The following is a 22,290-nucleotide window of genomic DNA, read 5'->3' on the forward strand; positions in this document are numbered from 1 at the left end:
ATTACACGAATATCAGTATTATAATTATGCAGTTTCGGTGTTATGATTATTCAGTTCTTAGTATTACGACATATGAATTACAATATAGTTATGCAGCATCATGGTTATTACTATTACTTCCGAATCATGGTAAATCAGATAGGTATGTATAGAAATGTATTATATGATATCAGATCCTGTTGGACTTGCAGCTACAGAGCACGGTACTGTTGTTACATATATTATGTTACTTTATCAATGCAACCACCTATTTAGATAATACGTGGTAAGGTCGACCACCTAGGCCCTTGAAGAGGTTAGACTCCCCATCCAGATATGGGTTGAGGTGGGCAAGTCGACTGACGGAGTTCAGTGATTTATTCCTGGTTGGCCAGCCAGGGTAAATCCATCCTATGGGCTGCACAACCTTGTCGTAAGGGGGCAAGTCATGCACACGGATAGCCACAGGGAATAGTTTCAGTTACTATTATATACGTACGGATTTACAGAAACAGGGACACTTATGTACACTAGAAGTACTTTGATTTATAACCTATAAAATTGCTATGTTAAACAACATGGAAATAGGTGGTGTATTTTATTATTTGTACTATACTTTTGTATTCAGTTATTCATGTTGATATGAAAACAGATTTCATGATATATAGTAGCTTATCTGCCACACACTAGTAATAACATATTTCTTCTTACTGAGTATTGACTCATCCTAGTGTTGAAACATTTTTCAGGTGATCCAGGTAGGCGAGTAGATCAGGCTCGCAAATAGAGGGGCATCTGTAGTGCCCTGTCAGCAAAGTGAGTACAGTGGAGGATTTTTGTATTTGCCCTAGTTAGCTGAGGGTAATTTGGGGATTCAGTGAAATGTGTATATTTTGGGGAACACGGTAGTACTTTGGTATTGGTTTTGTATTGTATGTAATGATTTATGGTTATGTTTATTCAGTTTCTGCTTCTTGCTGCTTAGGTAAAAAAAAACAATTTATTAAGTAGGTTGTTACAAGTTATGACTCTTGAGCTACTCTTTTGTCTTCCATCTCTTCTATTCAACTTGCCCTTGCCCTTTAGCCATCCCCTTGTTAGTGTATTCTTAAAACCCTGCGATGATAAGGCGTTACAAACTCAATATGAGGGTCTTACCTCCTCTTCAACCTTAATCACCTTCCTTGGAAGACTAGACAACTTGGTGCACCCAAAACCTAGCCTCTTCCATTTAGCTTCCAACGTTGCCCTGCGTTTAGCCACTAGTTAGTGGCCCTTGCACGTCAACAAGTGGCTTTTATCTCTTTGTGAAATCACCACCAACACAACACCAAATCACTACTCAATTCAACAAGGTTCAGTAGTCACTGTTGATTCTCTTCTTCTCTTCATAAAATTTTCTTTTATAAAATTTTTTACATGGTTTTTTGGAAATATGTGTAATCTAGAATTTCATTATGTTGGGTCAAGCCATTTGCTCTACCCAGATATGATATAACATGGATATAAGTTAAGGTGAAACGATGGAATATAAATGATGAAAGGAACAATTAGTTTGAAACAGTACAAATTAGTTATATTAAAGATAACATTCGGATTTTAAAATCGATTTAAGTTGGTAAACCAATTTAATTGAAATTTGGTTTGGTTGGTTTGGTATTCAGTTAACATGGAATTTTTGGTTTAGCTCAGTTAATAGAATTCCTTAATTGAAAATTTTTGGTTTATTTGATTAATTAACCAAATTACTTGTATTGACTGAATGCTTACCCTTATATGTAGTTCTTAAAATTATATATTTAATTTGTGTTTGGCTTAGCATCATGAATTTTTTTTAAAGGTTGTAGTTAATATTTTGTAATTTAAAATGTTGGTAATTATTAGCAATTTGTGAAAATTAAATTGTTGATTTTTTTAAAAATATTTGAAAATGGTCTAATTTTTTGATTGGTAGGTACCAAATTCAAAAAAATAGCTTTTGTTTAAAAAAAAAAAAATTTCATTTTTGGCAAAAACTTTGCATCACTTGTCTTATTTTCAACCAAAACTTCCAATAGCAATAGCAATTGCAACTGCAACTGCGAACAATGACAACAAGGATTTATGAAAGTATAGCATTTTTTTGCCTTGTGTGAACCTAAACTACACAATAAGAGCTATGCCATTTTCCATATCATACGTCTTATCTCTTCTCAAAGTTTAAACTTGAGACTTCCTAATCCTAAACTCCAATTGGTGGAATATTTTGTAGCATGTACATTATTCATCATTCTTTACTCCTATTCACACTACTTTTTAATTTTTTATTTTTGGTTAGTTGTAAATTGATTAGATTTGATCTATCCTTTTTATCGTTATCAAGTGTGAGCTCCTTTAAACATGTAAGCTCCAAACTTTGATTATTAAATTAGATTATTTATTCATTGCGAAACAAGTCATTCAAGTTTTTATTTTATTTATTATTTCTTTCATAATATATTTATATATTGGTAGAGGACCCACTATTTATAATTAAAAAGTAGATTTAAGTAGAGAAGTATGAAATAAAATAAATATATCTTGAACTTGAATTACTTGAAATACATTTGAAATTGATTATACCTTATTTAAAACAAGTGTATGACTATTAAATAATAGCATTAACTAAATTGAGATGCATGTCAAGTCTCTTTAATTTTATTTATTATTTTGTGAACCGACTTTCACTTATTAATATAAATAATTTTGCTAAGTTAAAAAGATGAGCAAGCCTTAAAGTAAAAATTATATTTATCACGGTTATTTGAAAAATATAGAAAGTTCATAACCATTTTAAAAATTGCTAAATTGCTTAGGTACCCCTGGACCACCACTTCTCATGTACTCCGGGCGCACCGATATTCATTCTATGCTGCGACTGGTGCTAGGGCCGATCGATTTCTTGCTGCAAAATTGCAAGCGATCCCGACGTTTCTCTCCCACAACTGCCAATCAATCACCCGCCTGACGTCCGTCGAACTCGCCGCCGTAGAGCGCAGCTGATAACCCAGGTATTTTCGAGCCTTGGAATTTGTGGCTATTTTTCTTCGTTGAAATTTGTATGAGCAAATTGAGGATTTTCTTACAATGAGGATAAACCAGAAGGAGATTAACTGAAGGCAAACGGTAGATTAAAGCGGCATCTTCTTCTTGGATCTTTTTTTACCATGGTAACACGAATATTCTGATCTTTCCCCTTATATCTTTTATTATGTTTACTTGATTTGAACTATAACTGGTAGATACGCTGGATCCCTCACTCGTTTGTAATCTCAACAATTTTTCTCTAAAAAGTTTCTCCCCCGTTTCGGCCGAGTTTCATTTTTCTTTAGATCTCAATGTCTAGATGTATGGCTTTTGCCTTAACTCTGTCACCCGCAAACACATTGTTCTTTTTTCGGTTTTTCTTTTTTCTTTTTGGTGGGGGGAGGGGGAATTAAATTCGGTTATGGCTCATGACAACCTATTTGAAAATGGTGTGATTTGTTTATCCATGGATCATTCCACTATTTCTTATTTCCTTCCCTCTATATATATCACTTTTCTCCAGCGACGTACCAAGAAAATTTCTTCAGCGGGGGCAAAATATACACAAGTATATATGTGCACAGGAAAAGAACATGTGCAGGTTTCCACATGGTCTGGTAACTTGTGTATTGTGGAATTCTTTAAAGAGAGATGGTTGTTACAATATATAGTTTCTTTCTAGGAAGCACGGATACTGATACAGGATACAGATACGATACCGATATGGGGATACAGTGATTTTGGAAAAATGAGGATACTACACGATCAGGGATGCGTTAATTAGTCAATGTAAGTATTAATTACATATGCACACATGCACATGCTTGCACACACATACACACACACACACACATTTCTTTTATATGACAAATATGAGGTAATTTTAATTTAATTTGAAATATAAACATTATTTATACTCACTTATATATCCTAAGCTCACCCATCAAAATCTTTTAAAACAAATTGACCGGGAAAAAAAAAATAGAAACATTATACTCCCTATTTCCCTCTACTATACTCCGTGTGCTATCTCTCTCTCTCTCTCTCTCTCTCATAAACAAAACTCCATTGGAACCCACATAACCATATCCAAAATACCCCTTCATCGTCCCCTTTTTTCCCATCCGTCAAAACCCATCTCTCTCTCTCTCTTTATCTCCCCTTCTCTCATTGATGATCAAGAATAAACCAAGAAGAAGCATAGTGCCTGAGAGGATTCAATGATTGTTGGCGTTCAAGGCTCGATAGAAGCCAAGTAGGAATGGTGTTTGAGTGTTTGATGTTTTGACAGAAGCCAAGCAAGAACAAAATAGCATGTTTTGAGCGTGGAAGAGGAATGGATGTCTTTGGCAAAGTAGGTTGGGGGGTCTAGTAGCAAGGATAAATATCTTGCGCTCGGGCTCTGAATTTGGGAGGAATCTTGACTTTTGAAGTTCGCCTCTCCCCTTTGTTATTTATTTTTTTGGTTTTTGTATAAAGGGACTGAAGAAAGCAAAACATAGTGTTTTGTTGTAGAAGTGTCCTAGATGTGTCTATGACATGTCACAATGTGTCCAAGGCATGTTCAAAAATAAAATAATTTTTAATACATATTGGGCCATGTCAATTGCATGTTTGTGTCCCACATGCGTCCAATGTCGACACGTTGGCCTCTTAGGAGTATTGCGTTTCCTAGGTTTGTTTTGGAATACTCTTTTCACATCTATAAAAAAGTTAAATGATTAGGACAATTGAGATTGTTTCAACCCAACTAGCTGGCTTGCGCTGAGAAGGAATCAAATGTTTTGATAGAGACCATAAGAGACATTGAAAAGTGAAAAAAAAAAAAAAAAAAGGCATTTTGAGCATTATTTTGTGTGAATTTCCTTAATAATTCGTAGATTTTTTTTGGGGGAGGGGCATTAATGCACTTCATTAGAAGTGTTGTCAAATTTATATAAATCCCTAAAGCTTCCCAATTACAATTGTGGCAGTTGCTTCTGTTAAGAATTTTGAACCAAATAAAAGCCTTGACCTTGGGAACCTTAGCTTTTGAAACATGATTGGCTCAATGAAAGTGAGTGATGTTAAAATCGCAAATGAGATGAGTCGAAAAGGACTTAAGTGAGAACCAATATATGAAGAGAATCGAAAGAATTAAGGGAAAAATTGCCATCTCTTTTGATTAAAATCTTATGGTTATATCCCCATCTCAGGTCTAAATGTTGGAAATTTTCATTATGAAGACTAGAGTAGAGACTGAATATGACCAAAATTTATTCCTTTTTTTTTTTTATGTATAGAAATATTCTTAAAGGGCTAAAAACAAATATGAGAACCTCTTGGAAACAGAAAAATAAAGAGAAGGCTGGAAAAATGATCTCCAAAAACTTTCATGACTAATATTGACTTCAAGTTAGCATCCCAACTTTGCGAGTGAATGCTAAAGTAACTCTTAATCACCTTATGAGTTTGGCTCTAAGGGAAATCACCATAACCATTTTTCTATAGGGGCAGTGTCTTTAGGCATCACCTTGTTGAGACGCAAACCTCCCTTAGACATCATAAGATTCATAACCATTTCTCCAACTCATCAAATAATCCTTCATGGTTGCCTGTCTCTCACCATCCCTGCATTTTTCTTAGCCATCTCAACAGGAATCAGAAATAGACAAAAACAGTACCAGAGATACTAGACAAGCATTTTTGGATTATCCCCTTCTAAAAGATAAAATAATCCTTTCTGTCCATCTAAAAGTTTAGAGACCTCCTTAACCATGTGTTCCAAAAAGGTATGGAACATGGATTACCCCTCAAGAGAAATCCCTAAACAAGTTGATAACCACATTTGAATCTTACACCTAACTAAATAAGTAAAAAATAGAAAAAGTCTTAGAATCTTAATGGTTGCAAGTTAGGTCACCCTTGGACATACGAATTATTTGAAAGTTTGAAACTTAGACTGATTGCCGTTCAAAATGAAAATGATATTGTAGGCAAATTTCAAGCGAGACATTGCAGTGTCCTAACTTGCTGCCCCAAGGCCGCGAACAAAGTTCCCATAACTCTGCCATGAGATAACAAAAAATGGTACAAAAAATCACCTTTTTGCACACGCTTGGAGCGCCTAAACAAAGTTTTGGAATCTCTGTTCACTAGAACAAAGAATTCTTCAAACGACGAACAACCCCTAATATGTTTCCTACATCAACCACCAAGTCCCTTCTTTTCCATGATGATTGTGATCAATTGCTATTTATACAATTGGACGATGTTACTTGTCCTTATTTTGTCAATCCCAGTGTGACGAATCTTGTTTTATTTTATTTTATTTTGAATTCCAGGGTGACCGACCTTCTTGTTCTTAAGATCAAGGGTTGAGTGGTTGAACGAGTGCTGAAATTGCGAATTTTTTTTATGACGAAAATGAAATCAAGAGACGTAGTGTAAAGAATTATGTGGTTGAAAAGTTGAGGACCCATTGTAATATGGATCAGGTGCTTATCAACTATATAACTATATAAAATTGTATGGTAGTTGCATGGTTTTAGGACGCGATTAATCTAAGTTTTGTTATCCACTGGAAAAGTTGCTTTTACAAAAAAAGGAATTGGAATGAAGATGGAGTAGAAGGAAGGATGTTCTATAGACTGCAATTATGGGTTTGGACTGATCTTTAGGTGATGTTCGTGTGATGATGCATACTTAAGAGATAAAAGGCGGGACACGTCTGTCTACTGTTGTGCAATCTAAGTAGCAGTCAAGGTTCAGTTTTCCATCTTAGCATGGAATCATGTGTGGTTGAGAGTAGATAGTGAAGCATTTAAATTTCAAGTTTGAGGAGCATTGCTGAATTATGCATTTTTTGAGGGACTCCAAAATGCTTGCATCTTTGTGGATGATTTTTCCCTTTGGGTGATTGAAGAAAAAAATTCGTTAAGAGAGAAGGAGATGCAAGATGGAGATCAAGGTATCTTCCTAAAACAAATGAAAATAAATATATAAAGGGGAAGAAGGAAGAAAAAATAATAAGTGACATAGAAAAAGAAAAAAAACATCAAACCAACGATGCCTGCCAATGCCACTTGAAATCAGAAAAATAATAAAACAACAATGCCGGCAAATACTACTGGAAGTTTGGAAATCTGAAAAGCAAATCCCCTTAAAGCAGTTGAAAAGAAGCAAAGAAACCAATTCAATCCCAAAGCTATGGGATATTCGAAGGATGTCCATTGAAAATCCTACATTCCTTTCCAGCCAAATGCTCCAAAAAAACAGCAAAAATTGCACTGTTCCATTATCTATTTGCATTCTTTTTTTTCCCTCAAAGAATTAAGCAAAAAAGGCTTCTAACACGTTGGACAGCCCCAAATCTGGCCATAGTGACCAAAAAATCATTATAGTATATTTGAGGGTTCTGATTAGAGCTGAAGAATTTGAATTTGAGTTTGTGGTCATAGGTTCAAGGCTCAAATTTAGCTTCACCGAATGTGGAGGCAAGGCGCTGTGTACATCATGATCTTCCTAGATCCTCAATATGGCGTGGGTGTCTTGCGTATTGTTTTGCATTATTGGATTGTTTTTGTTGGAGGTGAATAATGTTCTTTGAATTATGAGTCGGTGATTAATTCAGTTATGTAATTGACCGCTTTGAAGTTGCAGCCATTTGTCTCTGCATAATGCAAGAAATAATTTAAAATGTTTGAGATATTTTAGTGTATGCACCTAAGCCTTTATATGGTGTCTTCTGTTTTAGCATATAAATATTCTTCAAATAGGGCTTATATTTCAGTGTTTTTTTATGGGTCTTAGTACTTTTGCAAGTGTTCTGTCCTTTTTTTTTTTTTTGATAGCAAAAGAAATTTCATTAATAGGGAGAGAATTTATGAAGGGGAAGAGAAGAAATCTCCAAAAAAAAATCTGGAACAAACCAGAAAAAACTAAAACAACCAAAGCAGAAATCAATCCAACCAGTTCTTCCAATCTCTATTTAAATCCTGAATGCTATCTTCCCTGAAAATTCCAAACCCGATACACCATAAAGAAGTCCAGAACTGAATCTTTTCCCACACCAAATATTAATTCAACTTCTTCCAAGAAAGAATCCGCGCATTACTTTCCAACCATAGACCCTATAAAACTGCATACTTGCTACATTTCCATAGAGCTGCCCTATCCTTCCTTCTTCCAAAGCCTGCGTAAGAAGTGATTAACAAGTGTTCCACTGAACAGGGGCAAACCCAACTCTTTTCCATAAAATCGAACAATTTATTCCAAATCCTCCATACAAAATCACAATGCAAAAAGAAATGAGAGGCTGTTTTGGGATTCCTATACAGAGCACGCAAACATATGGAGAGAGAGCCTTCAAAGGGATCCTAATCTGCAACAAGTTATTGGTATTAATTATATTAAGGACAACCAACCAAGTAAATGCTTTAATTTTTGGGGGAACTTTAACCTTCCAAATAATAGGATAAAGAGGAAAGGGAGGGTTTGAATAGTTCAAAAACTCAAAGAATGATTTACAAGAAAACACCCCCAAATGATCTAGACACCAAGAATGAACATCCCTACCTAGGGATAATTTGCAATTGTTCAATACAGACAGCAAGGAAGACAACTTCACCATCTCCTTACCATTTAGATCTCTCCTTAAATGAAGATTCCAAGAGACTGGAAAGCCAATCCTTTTATCCACAAAAAAGGGATAATTTTGTTTGGCTTAGAGCACAATCTATAAAGATTAGAAAAAAAAGTGGAAAAAGAATCATTCCCGAGCCATGGGTCTTTCCAAAAAACGAATTCGTAAACCCCTCCCCGCTACAAATTTGGTGTGAGGTGTGAAAATTGAGTAAATTTGGGAAATAGGCCTCCACAGATTCCCCAAAGAACACCACAAGCTAGCATTGTATCCCACCCATTCTCATTCAACCCAAACATACTACAAATGACTCTATGCCATAGGGAATCATCTTGTAAGGAGAAGCGCCACAGCCATTTATCTAAAAGAGTGTTGTTTTTAGACACCAATTTACCAAGACCCAGCTCCCCCCTCCTTTTTAGACTTACAAACCCTCTGCGTAGCTTACTAGATGATCTCTACGACTAGACCACAAAAATCTCTCATAACTCTATCAAGCTTGCTAGTGATTCCCACTGGAATTCTAAAAATAGATAAAAGAATATAGTGGAATGCTAGAGAGGCAAGCCTAGATAAGTGTAATTCTACCCCGAAAGAGAAAATGATAACCTTCCAATGTGCAAGTTTATGTTAAATTGTAGGCAATTGTACATGTCAGATTTTGAAATGGGAGAAATGGTAGGTGCAAGTATATTTCAAATTGTAGGCAATTATACATGCCATATTTTGAAAAGTGAGAAATGGTAGGTGCTTTGGTATTGTGGATGTTGGTTAGAGGTTGGATTTGTTGTGCTAGGTGTGGCAATGAGTGACTTTTGGTAGACCGCTAGGTAAGTAGGTGAACATTGTCTAGCTCAAGGCATATCAAAATGAGGAGAAAGAAGTTTGTGGACCCATAAACGGAAATGAGCAGAATTTGATGAGTAGTGAAACATCTCAATCAGTAAGGAGTAGTGAGGCTTTTTGACAATCCATGCATAGGTGGAAAGGAAATTAGAATTGGATATATACGTGAAGGTTTGTGAGGAAAGTTGAAGTAACTTGTGCTTAAACTTTTGGCTCAGTTGTCATGAACTGCTTCCAAGAGTTGTGATTCATTCAATGATCAGATGGGTTGTTACTTGTTAACCTTAGCTTTTGAAACATGATTGGCTCAGTGAAAGTGAGTGATGTTAAAATTGCAAATGAGATGAGTCGAAAAGGACTTAAGTGAGAACCAATAAATGAAGAGAATCAAAAGAATTAAGGGAAAAAGTGTCATCTCTTTTGATTAAAATTTTATGGTTATATCTCCATCTCAGGTCTAAATGTTGGAAATGGTCATTATGAAGACTAGAGTAGAGACTGAATATGACCAAAATTTTATTCCTTTTTTTTTTTTGTATAGAAATATTCTTAAAAAGGCTAAAAACAAATATGAGAACCTCTTGGAAACAGATAAAGAAAGGGAAGGCTGGAAAATTAATCTCCAAGGACTTGCATGACTAATATTGACTTTGAGTTAGCGTCCCGACTTTGCGAGTGAGTGCTAAAGTAACTCTTAATCACCTTATGAGTTTGGCTCTAAGGGAAATCACTAACCATTTTTCTATAGGGGCAGTGTTTTTAGGCATCACCTTGTTGAGACCCAAACCTCCCTTAGACATCATAACCATTTCTCCAACTCACCAAATAATCCTTCTTGGTTGCCTGTCTCTCACCACCCCTGCATTTTTCTTAGCCATCTCAACAGGAATCAGAAATAGAGAAAAACAGTACCAGAGTTTCTAGATGATTTTCCTTTTAAGATGACTAAATCCCAACAATATATGGCCATCTATGAATCCTTTTTACCATTTGGCCAGTCTAGTGCTGCTATTTAACATTTCAAAAAAATAAAAAAGTTGCTTCTAGGAATTAATCAGCATCAGAAATTAGGAAAAAACATGAAGCAATTCCAGAAAACACCTTATGGAAATTAAAATCAAGTCCAGCTCAGACACCTGATAAGCAAGCAGAGAAAATGATCATTAGAGACTAATTTATGATAAGATATATTGATTTGCTTACTAGACTTCATTGCTTCAGGGTTGAGCAGGCTTACACTTCTCTTCCCACCCTCTTTATTGCAGTTCTGATCACTCTCAATCTCATTTTGTATTTTGATGTTATCTCACCTTTAATCTCAGCACATATGTTGTATTCTTGCCCACCTTCAATCCCAACTTGATTGTCTGGAGTCTTACTCAACTGCCTGCCCATCCAAACCCTAACTTTATTGATAGCCCTCACTTATGGCGGAGGAAAATTGTGGTTACAAACATGCCACAAGGGATTTACAAATAAACTAACAAAACAAGCTCAGGTAGCAAAACCAAAACTAGCCTATCAAAACCTAAACCATTAACCAACTAAACCAAACTAAACATGCCCAAATGTAATCAAAACAAACAAACACAAACAAAAACAAAACCTGCGAACTGATGTCAATAACCTGCAAAACAAAAGCCGAGGAAAACAAAGGAGAACCAAATGATGACAATTAAAGACGAAGGCTTGGAATACTCATCTTATCCATACGAATTAGACCTCTCATTTTACTCGGCATCACATCACCTACAAAATATCTCCTCATGTTGCCTCCCTCGCCTTGACGAGCCAAGTAATCTGCCACCTGATTACCTTCTCTAAATTGGAGCTTTATAGAGAGCTGAAGGCCTTGTAGCTCCTCCTTTAACACTTCTCAAAAATCCCATAAGTACCAGGAAGAGCAAATTCCAAATGTGATCCATCCTGCCTTAGTGATGCATTCCTTCCCACCCTTACTCTCATGTTTGTTGCTGCATTCTTCCCAATTCTTCACTGGTTTGCTCAATGTTACATTCCTCTCCACCCTTACTCTCAATTCCAATGTTTTTAGGAGGATGACCTACTTTCTGATATTTGTATATCTCTTTCTTTTCTGTTGATGAATTTCTTTTTCTATCTTTTATTTATTTTTAATAAAAAAAAATCCCGATGCATTCCTTCCCACCCTTACTCTCATGTTTGTTGCTGCATTCTTCCCTAATCTCCACTGGTTTGCTCAATGGACATCCCTCTTCACCCTCACCCTCAATTCCAATGTTTTTAGGAGGATGACTTCTTCTTCTTCTTCTTTTTTAAATCCTGATTTCAATGCTCACATCCTCAATGAATCAATTTCATTGTTGGATTCTTACCCACCCTCATCACTTTTAGCTTCATTGTCGCAGTCTTCCCCAACCCTAGAAATGCTTGATTTGAACATTGTATCTTCTTCTTTTTTAAATCCTGATTTCAATGCTCACATCCTCAATTTCATTGTTGGATTCTTACCCACCCTCATCACTTTTAGCTTCATTGTTGCAGTCTTCCCCAATCCTAGAAATGCTTGATTTGAACATTGCATTTGTAGTCATATAAGTTACACACGTAACACACCGTCCTTAAGTAAATATCTCATACCCTCTATGAAGGACACCATTTAGCTTGGGTTATCTTAAATGCCCTTTGGAATCACTTGCCTAGAGATATTATTACATGGGAGCAGGATTGCTATCTCACGAGAATATTTTTGTTTGGTTCATTCATTAGGATTCTTGGGAATATAAGATTATAATGTTTGGCACAACATGAGTACTCTTAACGTTTTCTCAAAAATATTAGTATAATATCCCTAAACCTGTAACCATTTTTCGTGTACATTCATTATTGTAATGTGCATATGTATATACAATTATTGCAATTGTTATAATCTTTAGTAATGATGATGAAAACAAATATTATTATTAATGGTTACGATATGTTTTAAACAATTATAATAATAACAAAAAAAAATGGTCAATTTCATACATGAGTAATGGGTGGTAGGACTATTTTTGCCCCATGAAGTCAAGATTACTTGAGGGAGAGGTGGGTTTGAATACCCCTATTTTTGGGGGAAATTTGCATTTTCATGAAATCAAGATGTTTGGCATGTAGGATTCTTATGAGTTCTCATGTGTGACCTCCAAACAACCCCTTATTGGCTGGCTTCCTAAGATACTCATAATAAGTATAATGTGAAATACAAGACATCTTGTTGTGTTCAGTGCAAACACCCCCCCTCCCCCCCCCCCCCCCCTAATACACACATATTTGAGTCACACCTTTGCTGATGAATCTCTTATTGTGATCCAGGGGTTATGCATAAGAAGTACTAACTAGTTGATGTAGGACAGGTATTAGAACTTATATATACAGATAGAATTGAGAGAATTATAAGAAGAAGGAAGAAAAAGAAGAGGAGCAGTAGGGAGATAGAGGTAAGACAAGGGAGAAGAAGAAGAAGAACCTATGCAATAAAGAGAGAGAGAGAGAGATAGAAAGGGAAACTGCAATCTGATTCAAACAATAACTGTACATCAACTAGCATGTCCACACTTAAACCATTAATAGAACTAGCGCATATTTACAAATATGACCCAAATAAACACATAATTACAAATACTAAAAGAAGTCTCTAAAAAAATACAAAGAGGTCCTCCATACACATCTTTCCTAGACATTCTGAAACCTATGCCTAAAATACGTGTGCTGAATGGGTGGCCTAGGGGGTATAGGTGGTCCTCCATCATTCTCCCTTGGCTGAAAGGAACTCTACTTCGCAGAGAGGGACTGCAAATATAACTCTTAGCAAGTTAGGAGTGCCATCAAGAGCATCATCCTCGACAGGCCATGTACATCTGACTTGGGGCGACCTCTCCATTGAACCAAGTAGCGATGAAAACCATTGTGAGGAGATGTCATGAACTTGTCATCTAAGATTGACTCCACTATTTCTTGTGGTTGAGAAATATAGGGAGGCTGAGGAGTTGTTGAACCTGCATGGGCATCAAATGGCAAACCAAGAGGCTCAAAAGTGCCTCAGTAAGGTGTCAAATCCTCTGCATTAAAAAGTGTTCTAATGGTCATCTGAGTAGGTAAATCAAGTAAATATGCATTAGGTCCAAGTTTTTTAAGGATGAGGAAAGGGCCAATGGCACGAGCATGGAGCTTTTTAAATGAATTTCTTGGGTAGCGCTCAGGTTTTGTGTGAACCATGACACTATTACTTGCATTAAATTCTCTAGCTCTACGATGTACATTTGCAGCAAGCTTATAATCCATATTAAATATAGTAATTTTTTGCCTAACCTTAGCATGCAACTCATGAATGTGATGGACAAAAGACTCAGCAGGCTCAGAAATAGAGGCATTTGGTGGCAGAGAAACAAGATCAATGGGTGCATGGGGTTTGTAACCGAATGCACACTTAGAAGGGCTCTTACCCGTGGACCTATTCACAAAATTATTATAAGCAAACTCAATAGTATAGTATCAATTATCTTGTTTTTCTCCCGCACCACACCTAAGTAGGTCACCAAGACTACGATTCACAACCTCAGTTTTCCCATCAGTTTAGGGGTGGCAAGCAGAAGAAAACAACAAGTGAGTCCCACATATTTTTCAAAGTGTCTTCCAAAAGTAGTTGGAGAACTTGATATCCCTTTTAGACACTATGAAGGTTGGCAACCCATGCAATTTGATGACTTCTCTAAAGAACAATTTAGCTACATGAGATGCATCAGAAGTCTTATTACATGGAATTAAATGTGCCATCTTGGAGAATCTATCAACAACAACAAATATGGAATCATGTCCCTGAGCTATTTTGGGGAGTCCAAGAACAAAAGCCATACTTAGGTCTCTACAAGGCATGTGTGGCAATGGCAGGACGGTATAAAGGCAAGTGTTGTGTCTCTTAGGTTTGGCTGGTTGACAAGTGCGGCATTGAGACACTATCCTAACAACATAGGAAGGCCAATGAAACCTATTCCCAACTAAGGCAATGGTTTTATCCCCTAGGTGACTAGCTAACCCTTCAACATGCAATTCCCAAACTAAAAGATATCTAAAGGAAATACGGGGAATGCATAACCTAGTACCTTTAAATAGGTTTCCCTCTCGGATGATGAAATCTACAAAATTCCTATGGTGGCCCTCACTCATTTCCTGAAAGATAATCCCAAAATCAAAACAAGTGGAGTACTTGTCCTTCAAACAATCAAGCACAATGAGCTCAAACCCCAAGATATGGAGAATAACTGCTGTCCTACTAAGCCCATTAGCTGCTTTATTCTCAACATTGGAATGATGCTTAAGAACAGAAGTGTGTACTCATTGAGGAACTCTACCCAACAAGCATGCTTTGCGCTCAACTTCATCTATGAGTCCAGATACTACAAAACAAGGTGGTCAGATAAGAGTAAAAACTCTTAGGGTAACAAGTAGTATCTCCAATGTTGGAGGGATCTCACTACATCATAAATCTCTTTATCATATGTGTTATATCTTTGTTTGGCATTTGAGGGTTTTTCATTGAAAAAAGCTATAGGATGCTCCCCTTGACTCGAGACCCCACTTATACCTATCCCATTGCCATCCCAAGCCACATTAAAATCTTCTGTTTGACCTCCCTAAAACCTCTAGTAGCTGATGGGGTCCAATGAAACTCTCCTTTCTTCAAACACTCAGTGATAGGAGCGATGATGGTGCCAAAATGCCCTATGAATTGCCTACGCAAAGTAGCGAGGCCATGAAAACTACGATCCTTAGTAATAGTTCGAGGCTCAGTCCACTCTCTGTAACCTTTGACGGTTTCAGACAGTCTGCAGGGAGTTGCTCTCGACTTTAAATCGTTGACGGTTTGGCTTAAACCATCGATGATTTCGTTCGGCGGAAGTTACGATTTTTGAATTTGGTGATCAGTGGATTGGGGGAATTTGAGAATTTTCCTCTAGGATTGCTACAGGGATGATTTAGATAGGTTCTAAGGTTCTTGTACGCTTAGGGTTTGTATATAATCATATTTTGTAACCCTAGTTGTAAGCTTGACATTGTGATAGTGAAAAATTCAGTTGCTGCTCTCGTGGACGTAGGCACATTGCCAAACCACGTAAATCTTGTGTCTTTGATTATTGTTTTCGTTGATTCTCTTTGCGAGTGATTGATTATTCCGTCTTGTTCATCATTGAGTGCTTGCATTGCTTGTATAGTGATTGTTTCGAGTTTGTGTGAGACTTTTTGCTGCGCACTCGCACCAACAATTGGTATCAGAGCGTCAATTTCAACGATTGGTATCAGAGCTATTGGTTGCAATGACTGGGATTTCTTCAGTAAAGTTCGATGTTAATAAGTTCGATGGTATGAGGAATTTCGGACTTTGGTAGAGGAGGGTTAAGGACTTGCTCGTGCAACATGATATGGTGAAAGCACTATACGGAAAGAAGTTGAAAGGTATGGATGACATGAGTTGGAAGGAGTTAGAAAAGAAAGTTGTGTCCACCATCCAGTATTGTCTGGCCGATGACGTGATGTATCACGTCATGGATGAGGAATCACCGGCGGCGGTTTGGCTGAAACTGGAAAGCTGGTACATGTCCAAGTCATTGACGAACAAGTTGTATCTTAAGCAAAAACTATATTGGCTTAAGATTGCAGAGGGTTCATACCTGACTCAGCACATCAACACATTCAATCAGATCATTAGTGATATGAAACGAGTTGATGTGAAGTTTGAGGAAGAGCACAAAGCATTGATGCTGCTTAATTCCCTACCTACGTTTCCTACATATGAGAATCTGATTACGACTCTGATATGGGGGAAAGAAACCTTGGAGTTGGAGGACATCATGAGTGCATTGTGGGGGTTCCATCAGATGAAGAAGGCCAACGATGAGGTTTCACATGGTGAAGGGTCCTTCTTGTGGCAAAGGGGAATGAGGATCGTGGGACGAGTGACTTCCAAGGTGGATTGAACAACCATAGGGCTTGGTCCAAATCTAGGAAGAGGAAGGACGTGTGGTGTTTTAAGTGCGGGAAAAAGGGTTGCATAAAACTCGAGTGTCTGAAAAGGAAGAAGGGGGTTGCTAAAATCAACGAAGGTTCGTCAAACACGGTGAATGTAGTAGAAGAAGGGGACTTTGGGAGCGGTGATGGTGATATGCTCTCGGTTTCATCTAAGTTACTCCACCTTGGAGTAACTTCCAAGGTGGATCGAACAACCATAGGGCTCGGTCCAAATCTAGGAAGAGGAAGGATGTGTGGTGTTTTAAGTGTGGGAAAAAGGGTCACATAAAACCTGAGTGTCCGGAAAGGAAGAAGGGGGTTGCTAAAATCAAAGAAGGTTCGTCAAACACGGTGAATGTAGTAGAAGAAGGGGACTTTGGGAGTGGTGATGGTGATATGCTCTCAGTTTCATCTAGGTCGGATGAGTTCACTAATTCTTGAATCTTGGACTCAGCGTGTTCTTATCATATGACGTCTAACAAGGAGTGGTTCACTACGTACAGATTGGTGAGTTCTAGTTCCGTTCTGATGAGGAACAATGCTGCGTGCAAAGTTGTCGGGATGGGGAATATCATAATCAAGATGTGTGATGGTGTGGTGATGTCGTTATGTGATGTGAGGCACATATCAAAGTTGAGGGAGAATTTGGTTTCGTTAAGCACTTTGGATTGTAACGGGTTTAGTTACAAATTTGAAGGTGGGATAATAAAGGTGAGCAAAGGCGTTCTGACTGTGATGAAGGGGAAGAGAGTGCTGGGGAATATATACACACTATTGGGTACTACGGTTGTAGGTGGAGCTACAGTCGCCGAGTCTGAGTTTTGACAGTACTGTTTTGTGGCATATGCGTTTAGGGCATATGAGTGAGCAGAGAACGAAGGAACATCACAAGAGAAATCTTGTGAAGGGGGTCTAATCATGTAAGCTAGATTTTTGCGAGTACTGTGTGCTTGGGAAGCAGAATAAGGTTTAGGTCATGACAACCACGCACAAGACGAAAGGAATACTGGACTACATTCATTCGGACGTTTGGGAACCGGTGAGAGTGGCATCACGAGGGGGACATGTGTATTTCGTGAGTTTCATCGATGATTACTCATGGAAGGTTTGGGTATACTTCATGCGGCACAAGTCAGAGACGTTTGCAAAGTTTAAACTGTGGAAAATTGAGGTTTAAAACCAGTTTGGGAGAAAGATTAAGTTCCTTAGGACTGACAATGGAACTGAGTACACAAACTCGAGTTTCAGAGAGTTTGTGAGCAGCATGGCATTAGGAGGCATTCTATAGCACGCCAAACACCACAACAAAATGTTGTGGCGGAAAGGATGAACCGAACTCTAGCTGAAAGGGCTCGATGTCTTAGGTTGCTTGCTGAGCTCGCTATGAATTTCTGGGCCGAGGCTGTTAGTATGACTTATATCTTGGTAAACAGATCACCAAGGGCATCACAAGATGGGAAAGTTACTAAGGAGGTGTGGGCAGGTAACGAGGTAAATTACTCCAGATTGAGGGTATTTGGGTATCCAGCTTATGCGCACATTCTTGGTGAGGAGAGATCAAAGGTTGAGGCAAAGTCTAGACGGTGCACCTTTTTGGGATATCAGAAAGGCGTGAAAGGGTTTAAGTTGTGGGATCTAGTGGCAAACAAGATGGTGATCAGTAGAGATGTTGTTTTTGATGAAAAAACCATGTTGCGGTTTACTCAGAAAGAAATAAAGAAACAGGTGCCAGAAAATTGCAGCAGTAGCAACGAGCATGCGATTCAGGTGTAGTTGGAGAGTTAGGGCAGAATGCAGGGAGTTCTAGCTCGAGAGATCAGCCGACGGTGCAGGTGGAGTTAGAAACTCAGGGTGGAGATGATGGTATTCAAAACACAGGGAGTTCTAGCTTGGATGACTAGCAGCTACGTTGCAGCATAACTATAGACAAACCCAGACGCATTGTTAGGCCACCCCCCAGGTACGATTTTGACGATCTGGTGTCTTATGTGCTTATCACTAGCAGCAGGGATCCTATTACCTTTCAAGAGCTGTGCATAGCTGGGTGAAAGGTAGCTAGATAGGCGCTATAGTGGAGGAGTCATTGCATAAGAACCTGATGTGAGACTTAATGGGGCTTCCAACTGAGAAGCAGACGATTGGATGCAAGTGGGTATACAAGAAGAAAGAAGCAACTTCAGAAAGGGAAAGAGAGAAGTACAAGGCTCGCTTGGTAGCAAAGGAATACTCATAGAGGAAGAGAGTAAATTATGATGAAATCTTCTCCCCTGTGGTTGGACATACTTCCATCAGGGTAGTGTTGGGACTGGTGGTGCAACATGACATGCATCCAGAGCAGATGAATGTAAAACAACAGTTCTCCATGGTGATCTGGAGGAGCTGATTTACATGACATAGCTAGAAGGGTTTGGCCAACTTGGACAGGAGTATTTAGTCTGCAAACTGAAAAAGTCACTACGGGTTAAAGCAGTCTTCGAGGCAGTGGTACAAAAAATTTGATGCCTATATGATCCGTATTGGCTATAGAAGGTGTGAGTACGATTGTTGCGTCTATGTGAGAAGTCTTGAGGATGGTTCTCTCATATTTTTGTTGCTTTATGTTGGCGACATGCTGATTGCTGCTAAAGACACGACTGAGGTGAATAAGTTGAAGGCTCTGTTGGGAAAAGAGTTCGACATGAAAGACTTGGGTGCAACCAAGTGGATTCTTGGCATGGAGATTTGCAGGGATAGAGCTGCAGGGAGACTGGTTATCTCAGGGCGGCTATGTGGAGTAGGTGTTGGTGAGTCATTTTAGGTTGTCTGCCGCCCAGTTCCCTAAGACGGACGATGAGATTTGTGACATGTCAAAGGTCCCCTATGTTAGTGCAGTGAGGTATCTGATGTATGCCATGGTATGTACAAGGCTTGACTTGACACATGCTGTCAGTGTGGTGAGCAAGTTCTTTTCGAATCCGGGTTGACAGCATTGGGATACGGTCAAGTGGATTCTCAGGTACTTAAGGGGTACAACCAGATATGGCGTCATGTTCAGTAGACAATAGAGTGATCCATCAATGGTAGGGTACGTGGATGCTGACTATTTAGGATACTTGGATGACAAAAGGTCTACGATAGGGTACGTATTTACCCTTGTGGGAGGACCTATTTGTTGGAGGTTTATGGTGCAGTCGCTCGTAGCCTTATCTACTACTGAGTTGGAGTACATGGCAGTGGTTGAGGCTGCCAAGGAAGCGTTGTGGCTCACAGGATTGGTCAGGGAGCTGGGTGCCCAGCAAGGTGTAGTTCGGTTGCAGTGTGATAGTCAGAGTGCCATCTACTTGGCGAAGAATTAGGTGTATCATGTGAGGACAAAGCACATTGATGTGCGATTTCACAGGATCAGGGAACTAATTGCTTTAGGTGAACTTTTACTTAAGAAGTTTCACGTGTCTGACAATGCAGCTGATATGCTGACGAAGCCGGTCACAACGGACAAGTTCAAGCATTGCTTGGACTTGATCAACGTCCCCAAGTGCTAGATGACAGATGACCCCAATCTATTGTCCCAGGTGGAGCAGCAGTTATGTTTTCGGATTTCTCCTAAGTGGTGAATATTCGCCAAGGTGGAGATTGTTCGAAATGTGACTCATATTTGAGTGGAATGCATACACTGCGAAAGCATCGTGAAGCAAAGAACAATAGAGAAGTTTGCACGAAGAAACCGTTGCTGGTTTGGGCGACAGTTTGCTCGACGGTTTCAGCATCGAGGTATAACTGTCGATGGTTTCACTGTAACCGTCGACGGTATCAGATAGTCTGCAGGGAATTGCTCTCGGCTTCAAACTGCTGACAATTTGGCTTAAACCGTCGACGGTTTCATTCAACGCAAGTTACGATTTTTGAATTTGGTGATCAGTAGATTGGGGGGGGGGGATTGGAGAATTTTCCTCGAGGGATTGCTACGAGGATAATTTAGATAGGTTCTAAGGTGCCTGTACGCTTAGGGTTCATATATAATCATGTTTTGTAACCCTAGTTGTAAGCATGACATTGTGATAGTGAAAAATTCAGTTGTTGCTTCAGTGGACGTAGGCATATTCCCGAATCACGTAAATCTTGTGTCTTTGATTATTGCTTTCGTTGATTCTCTTTGTGAGTAATTGCTTATTCCGTATTGTTCATCATTGAGTGCTTGCATTGCTTGTTTCGTGATTGTTTTGAGTTTGTGTGAGACTTTTTGTTGCACACTCGCACCAACAATTGGTATCAGAGCGCCAATTTTTAACAAATTGGTATTAGTGCGCCAATTTCAACAAAAGAGCACACTAAACTGAAGGAAGCTGCACGTTAGCAAACAACTTTGCTTCCCTCAAGTTGGCAAAGACCTCTTGAAGATGTATCAAGTGCTCCTCCCTAGACTTGTTGTAGACCAGTATATCATCAAAATAGACCACAAGGAGCTTTCCTATAAATGGCGCAAAATATGTGTCATAATCCTCCTAAAAGTGCTGGGTGCATTAGAAAGTCCAAATGGCATGACCAACTACTCGAATTAACCATCATGGGTCTTGAAGACCGTTTTCCACTCATCTTTCGGTCTGATTATAATTTGGTGATACCCACTACACAATTCAATCTTGGAGTACTAACTAGAGCTAGCTAGCATGCCAAGCATATCCTCAAGTCTAGGGATAGGGAACCTATACTTGATGGTGATTTTGTTGATGGCTCTACTATCCACACACATCCTCCAAATGGCATGACCAACAAGAAAGTCCAAATGGCATGACCAACTTCTTGAATAAACCATCTTGGGTCTTAAAGGCCGTTTTTCATCCATCTTCCGGTCTAATTCTAATTTGGTGATACCCACTGCATGGGTCAATCTTGGAGTACCAACTAGAGCCAGCTAGCATGTCAAGCATATCCTCAAGTCTAGAGATAGGGAACCTACAGTTGATGGTGATTTTGTTGATGGCTTTGTTATCCACACACATCTTTCAAGATCCATCCTTTTTTTGAATTAGGAGAGTTGGTACATCACATGGACTAAGGCTGTGTCTCACAAAGCCCTTGTCAAGGAGTTCTCCTACCTGTCTATTCAATTCAGCACACACTCTTAAGGGTTCATCCTATAATTTGGAAATTTAGGTAACAATGAACCTAAATTGGGATCTATGGCATGTTGAATGTCTCGTATAGGTGGTAGCTCCGTAGGTAACTCACTAGGCACAACATCAGAGAACTCAACTAGAAACTCTCCTACCTTAGGTGGGCACTCACATAAAGACTCTTGATCAGCGATGGCTGCTAAAATGCACCTGTTTTCTAAGTTCTTTCGTTCAAAAGTCCTATGATCCAAGTGAATATTTCTTTGAACTAGGGCTTGACAGACTATCTTGTTCCTTAACGTTGGATCTTTGGGGGTGGGCTTGGTAGGTGTCAAAATGATGTTCTTATCTTTGTGCCTAAACACATAAGTGTTTTCGTACCATGATGGTTACATCATGATCAAATAACTAGGTCACCCTAGTAGGACATCGGCCACATCCATCGGGAGTACATCACAATAGAACCTATCCTTATAATTTCTCATTTGGATGGGTACAAGACACCTCCCGGTTACGAGTAGATTTGTCCTATTTACCCAATTCACCTTGAAGGGCTAGGGGTGTCACTCTACTTTAAGGTTTAATCTTCCTAGGGCAGCCTTGGAGATCATTTTCATGCTTCTACCCCCATCAATAACAAGCTTTCGTGTCCTATCTCCACAAACAATGAAAGTGTGGAAA

General features: G+C 38.7%; 1 protein-coding gene across 3 annotated transcripts in view; it reads left to right on the forward strand.

Annotated features, from left to right (window-relative positions):
* Nucleotides 1–2,777: 2,777 nt before the first annotated feature.
* Nucleotides 2,778–22,290, forward strand: part of LOC131161370 (AP-1 complex subunit sigma-2) — a 31,150-nt gene continuing 11,637 nt past the window's right edge. For 2 of the 3 annotated variants that reach the window (XM_058117092.1, XM_058117091.1), the window contains exons 1-2: nt 2,778–3,008; nt 3,100–3,167. In XM_058117092.1, coding sequence (XP_057973075.1) covers nt 3,165–3,167 — 3 coding nt within the window. In that variant the 5' untranslated portion in view covers nt 2,778–3,008; nt 3,100–3,164. The remainder of the gene's footprint in view (nt 3,009–3,099; nt 3,168–22,290) is intronic. The other variant, XM_058117093.1, reaches the window with a different exon arrangement.

The sequence above is a fragment of the Malania oleifera genome, chromosome 8 (assembly GCF_029873635.1).
Source record: "Malania oleifera isolate guangnan ecotype guangnan chromosome 8, ASM2987363v1, whole genome shotgun sequence".
NCBI classification, from domain to species: Eukaryota; Viridiplantae; Streptophyta; class Magnoliopsida; order Santalales; family Ximeniaceae; genus Malania; species Malania oleifera.